The sequence below is a fragment of the Buceros rhinoceros genome, unplaced genomic scaffold, assembly GCF_000710305.1.
Source record: "Buceros rhinoceros silvestris isolate BGI_N320 unplaced genomic scaffold, ASM71030v1 scaffold7927, whole genome shotgun sequence".
Taxonomy (NCBI): Eukaryota; Metazoa; Chordata; class Aves; order Bucerotiformes; family Bucerotidae; genus Buceros; species Buceros rhinoceros.
The window spans coordinates 5,378-17,326 of NW_010423894.1; the positions used below are offsets into that span (position 1 = coordinate 5,378).

Consider the following 11,949-nt stretch of genomic DNA (forward strand, 5'->3'; position numbering starts at 1 on the left):
GGGTAAGCTGGAGTGGGATTTCTTCTTGCTCAGATGAGGAATGTGATAGGGGAACGAAAAATGTTACAGCTAGATGGAATGGTGGGACAAAAATGTTTTGTGATATGTAGAAGTTTGAAAACTCTTGCAGAGCGTGGAGTATTTGGAGCTACCTGAGTGACGCCGTCTTGGAGGGAAGGATGTTCGTTGTGACTGGGGTTTCCTGTGCTGTTATTAACCTCTTCACGGTGTGTGGGTATCACCCATACCTAAGCATGCGTTTAACTATGTCCAGTGCATTGAATTTTATCTTGCACTGTGGAGAGCAAACCCAGATGGTAGTTTTCACTCTTTTATTTTACTTGGTTTGGAACACGTGACATACTTTGCTTATTTTCTTTCTTATTTCATAGCAAATCACTGATCTGAAAAAAGAAAACTTCAACCTGAAGCTTCGTATCTACTTCCTGGAGGAGCGAATGCAGCAGAAGTTTGATGGTCCCACTGAAGAAATATACAAAATTGTATGTGTTTAGAATGATTGAATAGAACTCTATCTTTTTGAAGGTTTGGTTTATGGACAGATTACCTGCTCAGCTTCTTTTTTGTTGGTGGAAATTTTGGTGCGATAACTACACTTTATTCTGGCTTAATTGTTTTTCAGTCATAACTAAATTAAAATAATTATAAGATGTGGAAAAATTAGTTTGAAATGCATTAGCATCCACAGTTATGGGACAGACTAAGAGATGTTCTGTTTCCAGGGAGCGGTTGTTAATCTTTGGTAGTTGTGCTACTGAAAACATGCACTGAGTCGGGGAGAGAAGAGAAGCAGCAGCACACTTCAGAGTTTGGTGTGGAGTTATTCTGCTTTCTACTCCCGGGCAGTTCATTCTGCACTCTGTTTTTTTGGGGGTTTGCCAGATGTCAGAACAGCTCCTCAGAGGTTGGTTGGGCACGCCAGCTCAAAGTTGCTTCCTTTGAAGCATGTAGATGAAGTTGGAGTAGGGTTGTGTGTAGCTTCAGGTTGTGTTGCTCTGAGTGGAAAGACTGTGCGTTTGTGCAGGAGTCAGAAAATCTGATTCCTCTATGAGTTTGTAGGAGAAACTGGTGTCTTAAGTTGGAAGAGGGATGTGAGAGGAGTGGGGCGTCTTGCATCCTTGTTATTTCAGGTTGGCTGATGATAGGAAGCATTTCTTAGGCCCTTTGGTGGTGCCTGCATTCTAGAAGGGAGAAATCTTCACTTTGGAAATGCAGTAGCGTGTCGTTTATAACAGATACTTGCATCAGGACTCTTTTCTGTAATAGGATGGAAATTTAACTCTCTCTTGATGCAGTAGTTGAGTACATAAATTGTTCAACTAGGTCACGGTTTCAACTGAATATTGATGATTGACTTCTGATCTTCTACACTGGTGTCTGTCTTGTAATTGCTAGCGTACTGAAATGGCATCAGTCAACTTCCAGGCCAAGGAATTCTGTCTACAGTGTGTGCTTAAGTCATGAGTAGTTTTTCTCAGGCTGTAACAAAATAATTCTAAGATTATTAAAAGCCTCAATAGTTGATACAGTCAGGTTTTTAAAGGAAAAGAAAATATTTCATTGCTCCAAGAAGAACCATGCATGGAAGCCCTAGAAATTGCCAAGCTGATCTGCAGTACTGTTGGATACTGCAGATCAGTGTGTGTGCGTGCGTGTAGGGGATTTGTATGATGTGAATACCATGCTCCTAAGCGCTTTCTGAGATGTCGGCAAGTCTTGAACTTTGCAAAATACATCCTTTAAAAGCTAAAATGTCTCTATGCTATTGTTTGCCCAGTGATATTTTATATTTGCTGGTCCAAGCAAAAAGTAATCCACACATTGCCAGTAACTCTTGGGTAGCATGACCTCTGAGTTCACTTTCATTCATTTGTCCTAGAACATCGAGCTGAAAGTTGAGATAGAAAGTCTGAAGCATGATCTGCAGGAGAGAGAGAAACTACTCATCAAAGCCTCGTAAGTACCAGTATATCTCTCGATGACTTAGGATTTCGAAGATCTTGCTTCTTGTTTTTTCCTGGTGTTTTAGGAATATGAGGATCTCAGAGTAGTGTTTTATGTTTGTATTTAACCTCAAAGTGATGAGCGGGTCAGGTGGAGGGGAGGACTTTTGCGCGTAATCTGTCAGCCACTGGCACTTTAAATGTTTTCCACTATGATACACAATGGGATTTCTGTCTCTGTTATGGTCTTGCAGTAAGGCAGTTGAAAGCTTGGCCCAGGGTGGCGATGCCGAAGTAAAGCGCGCGAAAGAAGAGGCGCAAAAGAAGATGCAGGAAATGGAAGAATTCCTGACTGGCAGAATAAAATCTCTGGAGGAGGTGAGTGGTCAAAACTGAAGGAACAGTTCGAAGTCAGTCTGAGATTTGATACTGTGATCTACCTGAATTTTCAGGATTGTTCCAGCTTTCCTGGAAAAATAGCCTGTGCAAAACCAGGAGAGGTAAAAAAAAAAGGAAGAAAAAACCAGGGAAGGTGTTTTTTAGCTGCTCTTGAACTGTCAAATATAAGGATAGCAGCAGTTCTTCAGGAAATTTTTACCCTTTGGTTGTATGTAGGTACGTTCAGCACAAACCTTTGATTGCGGTGTGTAGAGGTTACATTTTCACAACTGCAATCTCTGTTTAGAGAAAGAGGGGCTGGATTTTGAACACTTACTGAACAGGTCTCAATTTCGTCGATAGCTTAAACCAGTCTGTAAGCACTCTGTTGCTTCCCATCTTTATATGGGACCTCAGTATTGCAGTATGAACCCGAGATTCTGTGGGCTTGTGGATCTGCACTCTGTGTTCGTTAGCGGCTGAGAGGCCACCTCCTTACAGCAGCTTCTGGGTGGGTGAACCGTGGGTGCTTCCCTCCCTTCTGCCTGCACACCTTACACTCCATTGTTAGCTTGACCTTTATCTGCCAAATATTGTTGACTTCTGCTGTCACTGTATCACCTTTTTGCCTAACATTCTCCTGTTCCACATCCTTAAAAATGTCTTTTTAATCCCTTGAGATGGTTTATTCCTGTGGTTATTGTTGAGCCGTTGACCATAGCATTACAGGGGAAGGGCTTCGCATTTTCCTCTCTGTAGTGTAAAGACAAAAAGAAAAAATTTCTTTGTATGAATAACGTGCTTCCTCCAAAGCAAGGAGAAGTTCAGTTTCTTGTAAAGAACAAATTTGGTATTGAATGTTCTCTGCTGGAAATGCTTATGTCAAGTTTTAGAAACACATAAGCTTGAGATTGTTTTGCCTCGCTGACTGTGGACAGTTCTCTGGAGCTGTGGGATTTAGTAGCTGCGTTTGTGAGCGGGATGGCTGGCTGGTGCTCCGTCTGTAAGTAAACAGAAGTAGCACAAGTGGGTATATTCCAGTATTTGTGTTCCCATCCCTGAAGAATGAGTCAATCACGGGAGGTGTTGGTAGCAATCTCCTGATGGTATTTTCTATCAGAGTGCTTTAGCAGTATTCACAAAGCAGCGAGTGCCTTCAGGGAGGAGTTGGGGGGGAGGGGATATCTCCATGACTTTTTTTTTTTTTCCCAGTTTAGTGGAACTGGGATTTCTCAGAGTGGTCTCTGTGCTATTGGATAGGTAGCAAAGATCCTAAATTACTTCCTTTGTATCAAAATAGCCAGTCGGACTGGTGTTACCTGAATCCAACAGGTAGAAGGGCAGATACTCTGATCTGGTGATACAGCATTTTCTGTAGCCTGGAGACAGTGTTGGCCTCTGACGTTAATTTTGCTATGCTTATGAACGTAAACACCGAGGAGCGGTATTAGTCGCTTGTTTGCATAGCACCCTACGATTGTACAGATGCAGGTAATGCTAGAGAAGGTTAATTTCCTTCAAAGTTTTTCACTGAAAGATGAATGCTGGCAGAACAGCTCCTCAGGAGAGGAGCTGAGTGGTGAAGTCGAGAGGTAGAGGACCTTTTTGTCACTCTCCCCCAAAGAGAGATGCTTTTTAGTAGAGACTTGAAGGAGAGAGGGGAGTTACTTGGTAGTCTACAAGGAGGCTTTTATTTCGTAGAAAGCAAAACTCAGTGAGCACAGCAGGGAAGCCTACAATGTAAAAATGAAGTTCTGAAGTAAATTTTAGGTCGTGTATGATGAGTGTGGGTGTTTTTGGTGTTCTCTGTCTCCATCAGTTGGGTCACCTAGAGGAAGTTGACTGGAACCTCTGGGTGTTCTCTCTGTTTCTATTGCTGTTCAAGAGCAAAATGTCTTTTTTTGCTTTATAAATTCTTGCACAATATTACAAATGATGTTGGGAAGAGTTCTAATTAACTACAGCAAACCCGTGAATATTAATTTAATCTCTCGTTGAATAAAAAGAAGCCCTTCTTTAAAAGAGGTAGCTCTTTATTACTATAATGACAGGACAGTGGGACAAAGCCAAATTGTAACACATAAATATAAAGCCATAGCATAGGGGCTATGGCCCCTGTTTCTGTCCTTTCCGAACACTTCTGTTTCCGGTTCTGCTATCTGTTCAGATATTTATTTCTTTGAAACAAATTTCCCATCTTTATGTACGACAGGAAATAGGTTAATCTTGAAAATGCAGGCACAGACTTCAGAAGCATTTGCAAAGCACTTGAACTACTTGGTGAAAGTTGCTAAGTTAAACATGCCCACATGTGTTTGATAGAAGAAACTTCTGTATACGAAAGAATCAGTGAGCATTTTGCTCTTACAAGCATGAGGATTGTGTGTTTTAATTACAGAATCTTAAAGCTGCCCAAGAAGATATGGAAAAAGCCTTTGCGATGACAGAGAAGGAGAAAGCTCTGAGAGTAGCTGCTGAGCAGAAACTTTCTTCAATTATGAATGCGCCTGCAAAGGATGTGGATACGGTTACAAGAGCTGAGAAAGACAGGTCAGAACTCTTGCTGGTCATGCTTCTAACTACTGGAATTCTTTAAAGTGTGAAGAATCGACGTGGAGATGGGTTTTAAGTTTGATCCTGCCTCAGATATGTGAACGAGTGTTACTGGCCATCTTATCTGTTCTGCTATTACATGAGCAGCAGCACAACAACCAGTTTACATGCATGACAGCAAAATCATCTTTAAAATTTGTCTGGAAGTGTGAAAGGATCGGTATGTATGTGACACGAGCACGGCCGGCTTGAAAGCAGCTTTGTAACTCTGCTGGCTTACCTTGTGCTTGCTGCTTTCTTGAACCATTGCTGAGTAGAACTTAAAAGGTGTTAACCAGGATTTATAACCTGGCTCTCAAGTTAACATCCCTCCTTTCCCGTGTTCCTCTTATCTGTTAGTTATCTGCGTGAGCACGGTTGCTCTCCTGAGTGTCCTGAGCTGGGAAGCAGTTATAAAACCAGTCCCTTTCAGGGGTACTTCAGTTGCCAGCTCTATAGCTGCTGTGAAAACAGTGCTTCAAGTGTGGAAACAAATTGCCGGGGCTGGATCACTGAAGTGGAGGATGACGCAGAATGTCTCCCTGCTGCCCTTCTCTTCCTGCCCTTGTGATCAGGGTTAGCAGGATCTTCTGTGATTACCTGCTGGTAGACCAGTGTAAGTATTCACAGGGCCAGAAGACCATAGTACTAATGGAGGAAGGGAGTATTAGGCTTCTCAAAATGAATCAAATATTAACGTGCAGTGCTCTGAACTTGTCTGGGAGTAGCGCATCTAGAATTCATATTGTGTTAAAAAGGTACTTTTTACCACGTAGGCTACAAATTTCTGAGAATCCCAGCCAGTGCCTTATGCCAGGAAGTGTTTACATCTAACCCTTATGCCTGTCAGAAAACTCATTGTTGTTTTTATCAGTGGGAGTACTGGAATTGTCAAGATGTGTATTGACCAGGGAAGATAGCACTGACCCAGCTTTTTTTTTGATTATGTAGAATGAGAACTAGCTTAGGTGCAAAGAGAAATGAAACTCGGTACTTGAGGGATACTTCGTGATGGCACATGAGGGAACAGTGCTGTATGTGCTAAGAAGGGGAATAGATTGATAAGCTTTTTGTGTGTGCTATAAAGGACGATGTAACTAAAATATTGAAGCTTACGCATTGATGTTTGAAATGGTACTCGAGGAAAATAAGAATGAGCACTTTGGAGATAGCTCAGCCTGCTTGCTTGAAAGTTATGGCACCTTTTCTGGTTTCTCTGGGGGGAGAAGGGGTTGTGAAAACACTTCCCTAAGTTTTACAAGTATTGTCTGGAGTCTTCAGCTAGGAAAGTTGCCTGCAAGATTTACTGCAATGACTGGAGAGCTGGTGGTAGATGATGCAAGATTAATATTAAAAATCTTATTATTTTAGACTTATAGAGCAACTGACTCTGGCACTGAAAAGCAAAGAAGCTATAATTCAACACCTTGAAGCGGAAAAGTCACAGAGTGGATCTTATGATGGGAACTTATCAGCAGAAAAAATCAGAGAACTTACCATTGCTTTGAGGCATGAAAAAGATAGTGAGATAGAGGTGAGGAACCTGACTGAACAGTTCTGTGGGATAAATCTCATGTGGTGTGGGATCTTAAAGGTTTCGTACATGACTGGGTGGTCTTTCAATTAAACCATTATGTGTCAGGAAAAACTACCCTGGTTTCACAAAAGTATTTGTGTGTCAAGGTGAAAACAGGATTATCTTTAATTCTGTAGGAGGTAGACAGACTGCATGGGCATTCTGAGATGCAGTATTGGAGGAAAAAATTCTGTAGAATACCTTTACACAACTCCATGTTTATATATGATTACTTTTTTTTAATAAATATTCTGTAACCTCCCCAAGAAAAACTGCGAATTAAAATCTTCCTTGCTAAAAGCATCTTGCTGACGTAGGTAAATGTCTCGTAAAAATTCATTTTTATTAAGTCAGCAAGTACAGTAGTGCTGTCTCATGGAAGACGTTGTTCTGTGGGTGGTTTTGCTTTGTAGTTTTTGGTTTTGTTTTCCCCCTTATTATTTTGGACATGCTCATACTGTGCCCAGGTGGATTTGTAGACTTCCAGGAAGCAACTGATTCAATATATTCCTCCCAAAAGGTGTATAAGAAGCTGGGTTTTGTTATTCCCTCCCTGTCCCTGAGGTATTTTTAAGCTCATTTCACTTCATTTGAATGTTTAATAAGTTATGTTTGTGTTTAGAATGAATTTACCTGATTGTAACAACTGTTTTGTTCTTCTAGGCTATTAGAATGGAGCTTAAAAATGAGAGAAATTCCTTTGAAAAAAAAATTCAGGTAAGTTCTAGTTCTGTTTTCTTGTCCACTTACAGTGCATGGGGGGAAGTCTTCTGTTATTCGTTCATAGATACGGAGGGGCCTTGACTCGAAAGGAAGCAAGGCAGCTCCCCTGGTAAATTGTCTTTCATGGTAGACGCCAGGAAGGCTCACTGTTTGTGGAGCCATTTTTGGTAACACTGATCAGCTCGCTCATCAAGTGTTGAAGCTGATAATCGTGGCCAGCCCATGAGATGAGGCTTCTTATACTATATTCCAGACACATCTTTAAGATGATGATTTGCATTTTGGGATATATTTTATGTTAGTAATCTAAGATATAAGAACTCTGGGAGAATGTACTAATTAATGTGCAGCTGCAGTGTCTGTTAGTGGGAAGTTAAGGTAACTTTCACATGATCTAATTTAGTTACTTCAAGAAGAGCTACAAGAGAGAGAAAATGAGCTTGCTGTTGAAAAGAAGAATGGGTTGAAAAGGGATAAAACCATTCAAGGGCTAACTGTTGCATTAAAAGCAAAGGAAAAAGAGGTATGATGATTATGATCTTGCTGGTTTGTCCAGCTGTCACTGGGAGGGGAACGTGTGCGCAGTGTGTGTGTGGCAGGGGTTGACTAATCTCACTGTAACCCTTAGGAGGCTTTTAGTGGGTCCTTCATCACTGTTGTCATATCTGTAAGCAGTTCTGTTTATCTGGAGTTTTGGGTCTTGGACTGGAGGAGAGAGGAAAAAGATACTTAACTGTTACTTTCTCCCTTAAGAACTTTGAGGAGAAGTGTTTTCAGTTGCACACTGATTTTTATCAGCTCTGAGCACCACGTAAAAGGTATGAGAAGTATTTTATGTTGTAGAGTAAGTGGAGCTGTCATAAGGACAGCTACAATAGGAGAGGTTATTGTCAGCCAAAATTCAGATGTTGTGGAAGAATGGGAAGTATTGAACTTGAGTGATAGGCGGTCTAGTGAGTGGTGTGTAAGAATTTCCTAAGACAAGATTTATTGTGATGTATTTGGTGGTTTGTTCTTTAAAGAATTTGTTTTGTGTAGCTGGATGAATGGATAATGAGATGGGATAACTGTTGCTGAATCACCATCCCTTGGAAATAACTCTTTCTACGTGTATTCATTTTACTTTACTTAAAGAATGAGGAGCTGGGGTCTGAAATTGAAGAGCTAAATGCTTCTTTGGCCAAGGCAAGAGAGGCAACTCACAAAGCACACATCCAAAAATTCAAGGTAAAGCAGCAAGCAATTACCGTGGCTTCCCCCATCCCTGCTCCTCCCTTCTCTGTAATTCCACACAGTAGGTGGTGCTTTGTATTGTTGAAAGAAGAGGAATGGAGATCAGTTTAAAATGTTTTTTAAAATGTTTAATTATTATTACTTTCAAAAAAATAAAATCATTTAAATGATTGAGTGTTAAAATGTCAGATTACTTACCTTATGTCTTGAGCTTTTTTCTTCTGTAACAACTGAGAATTATTAAGGGACAAATGTGTAAAAGGAAAAGGAGTTAAAGACACATAGTTGTGGAGCTGAGATAATACTGAGTGTTCTTTGTTGGCCTGAGAATGTTTTGGTTTTTATTCCAAAAGTATGGTAACAGCACACTCTTCATGTGAACTGGGTATGAGATGCTTGAGTTTATTTCTGTAAATGTGAGACCAGCGCTTATAAAACAGCAGGGTGTTGTTTGTGAGGATGTGATTTGGTAATGCTTTCATGTGTGGAGGAGAAAGGACTTTATGAGGATAACTTATGCGTTATAAAGGTCTTAATGTAAAATGGGAGAAAGTAAGAGTTTGATATTAAAATAGACAACATAAAAATCATAGAATGGTTTGGGTTGGAAGGGTCCTTAAAGATTATCTAGTTCAACCCTCTGCCGTGGAGCAGGTTGCTCAAGCTCTGTCCAACCTGGCCTTGAACGCTGCCAGAAATGGGACATCCACAGCTTCTCTGGGCAACCTGGGCCAGTGCCTCACCACTCTCACAGGGAGGAAACACAGGGTCTCATCTAAAACTGATAAAACCAACTAATGTTGATTAGAGGCAGTGATGGATCTTCCATGATGATTTTTGTTTATCCATGTGGTCTCTTGGCTCAGCAGCAATGGAAGCAGTTGATACACTCACTTCTGAAGTACACACACCTAAAGCTTTTGTGGCCAACAGTACTGGTTTTTGATTCCAGAGTGTAATGAAGTAGTGATGGTTAGTTCTCACAGAGCACCCCTGTTTTTCAAAAGCAGTTTATTTCACTTATGCCCAAATTTTAAGTGTGCTCCATTGAGAAGAGTGTATCCTATTTTTGCTGCAGGTTGTTTTGGCCTGTGAGTAAATCTATAGCTTATGTTTGCTTTTTCATACCATGGAAGTCCTGCTTTGAAATATTACTCTAATTTTAACCCTTTAATTTTTATGAGAGCTTGATTATTTTTGACAAGTTGTAGGTTTAAAAAGTGTGCAACTAATCCTTCCTGTCCACAGAATCCATGTTGCATGGTGGGTGACAGAACAAGCCTTTCTCCTCATTACTCTGCTACTTAGCTACAAGCTTGAGTAGAAGGCAGTTCTCTGTGAGTAGATCGTGCTACGCAGCCCACTACTGTCACCTGTGAACTTTGAGATGAGTATGTGATGGGGAACAATAAATCAGACTTGCTATTTTATGTAGAAAATATGCTGCTGACTTGGTAACTACTTGACCTAGTCTGGATTCAAACTGACCCAGAAGCAGAAAGCTTTATGAAATACGAGCTTAGGGAACCAGTAACACGATCCCGTTTGCACTCCGAACTCCTTTGCAGGTCAAGCTTTATCTAATTCTTAGTTACCCTGCGCTGGATGTCACTGAAAGCTGCGTTACATTAGTTGAGAGAATTTTCACTGTGACGTTTTCCATGTCGTGTGAGTAACTGTCACCTCACCGTGTTTTTGCACCACGGTTTTGAAGCACTGGAAAGAAGCGCGGGGGAGTGGGTTTGGTGACAACAGGAATAAAGACTTCCAGTACAAAATACCCTTATAGCATCGAATGCTGCTTTTGTGTTTCAGGGTGCTGAGGATTATCAAGCTCTCTTGATGGAAAAAGAGACCCTGTTAGCAGAGCTGCGTTCAGAAAACCTTACAAAGGATGCTGAGAATCGTAAGCTACAAAGGAGGATTAAAAGGACCGATCAAGAGCTAAATGACTTGAATTTAGAAAGAGAGAAAATGGAGAAGGAGCTAGACGAAGCACAACTACAGAAGAGCAGAAGTGACAAAACCATTAATGTTATTATCAATTATTTTCCTTTATTTCATAAAGTTTAAAAATATTTTAACGTTCTAGCGTGTCTAAAAAACCTCAGTTTTTTAATTTGAATAATTTATGGGAAGGTAAACGCATTTGCCTAAAGCCAGTATTCAAAAGAAAGTGGCCAAGATGATTGAGGAAAAATCTGGCACGTACTCTGCACAGGAAAATATTTAAAATGTAATTTTGATAGTCTTAGGTTCTAGAAAAAATCATTAGCCTTATAAGTGGTAAATGATTGCTACTGGTTTCAATTTTTCTAATGGGAGAATCTGAACATGCACGACAATGTACATTTTATTTCTGCTGTATTTGTCTTGTCACATGCCTATACGTCGTCTGAAATTACATTCCTTAAATTAAACTTTTTTTTATACCTTCTAATGCAGAACAGGAAAAGTAGCCACTTGTTGCTACCTTAAGCCAAACCTCAGCTTCCTTTTTGCTGGCATGGCAGGGCCACTGTAAAGGCTGTGGTGTAAAATTCCCAAAGCACAGGATTAGTTGATGGTGATTTAACAGAGCAATGCTGTGCTGTATGTGTTCATTAATTGTGTTTACTTCATGCTCTCTTCAGGGTTTTTTACCTTGCTGTAGGCATTTAGATCAGCGATTCCACTTCCAGCCCACACAGCTTGAGCAACCAAGTGAATGGTCAGGTTTCTTCTCTTCTTCCTTTGGAGAGGAAAAAAAAAAAAGGATGCACTTTCTGCTCGGTGTTGGACATGAAACTTATCACTTGTATGTCTTGTCACGTCAATTCTGCCAAAGTCTCTTCACCATCAGAGCAGCCTTTGTATCGTGAGTAGAGCCCTGCCTGCCTGCGAAGGCCGCTCCTCTCCAGTTAGGGATTAGCATCCTGCTGTGTTAAATTACAGAAAAGATTAAATGAGCTTGTCTTTGTTCAGCGGATGTTTTGGTTAGTTATTAAATAAGGACCTCGATAAAGCAGGTGTAGGTGGAAATTGCTGTTCCTGCAATATCCCTTAAAGCCAGCAGAGGGGTCTCTTCACCTACAAACAACCAGTTCTCCCCCTCTCCTGCCCCCAACCTAACTGGCATTTCTGGTTGATTGTCAGCTGTGGTTAGGCTGCCGTCACAAAGTCGCTATCTTTGGTGTGCTTTGAAATTTCTTCAGGGTGTTGAGGTTAAGGAGAGGAAGAACAGATCGCTCCTGTCAGTTAAACAGCCACAAAGAACATATTTTATTGATTTAAAGTATTTTATATTTAACTGTCTCCTCTATTCAGAGCTTTTTTTATCTTTCAGGGAAGCTAGAGTATAACTCTGTGTAGGAAAGACGGGAAAAATAGGAATGAGCAAGGAGCTGCCAGGGAATTCAAAGTTACCTGTGTTACAGAAGCCTATTTGACTCCATTTTGTCCAAGTTTTTAATGTAAATTACTAGTTCCTTGGGGAAAAGCATT

The 11,949-nt window shown here is 40.7% G+C and overlaps 1 protein-coding gene across 1 annotated transcript in view; it reads left to right on the top strand.

Annotated features, from left to right (window-relative positions):
* Positions 1-11,949, top strand: part of CDK5RAP2 (CDK5 regulatory subunit associated protein 2) — a 74,372-nt gene that overhangs the window by 3,691 nt on the left and 58,732 nt on the right. The window contains exons 2-10 of the mRNA XM_010140594.1: positions 393-503; positions 1,901-1,977; positions 2,219-2,342; positions 4,741-4,892; positions 6,306-6,468; positions 7,174-7,227; positions 7,637-7,756; positions 8,368-8,460; positions 10,282-10,500. Of these exons, the coding sequence (XP_010138896.1) occupies positions 393-503; positions 1,901-1,977; positions 2,219-2,342; positions 4,741-4,892; positions 6,306-6,468; positions 7,174-7,227; positions 7,637-7,756; positions 8,368-8,460; positions 10,282-10,500 (1,113 nt within the window). The remainder of the gene's footprint in view (positions 1-392; positions 504-1,900; positions 1,978-2,218; positions 2,343-4,740; positions 4,893-6,305; positions 6,469-7,173; positions 7,228-7,636; positions 7,757-8,367; positions 8,461-10,281; positions 10,501-11,949) is intronic.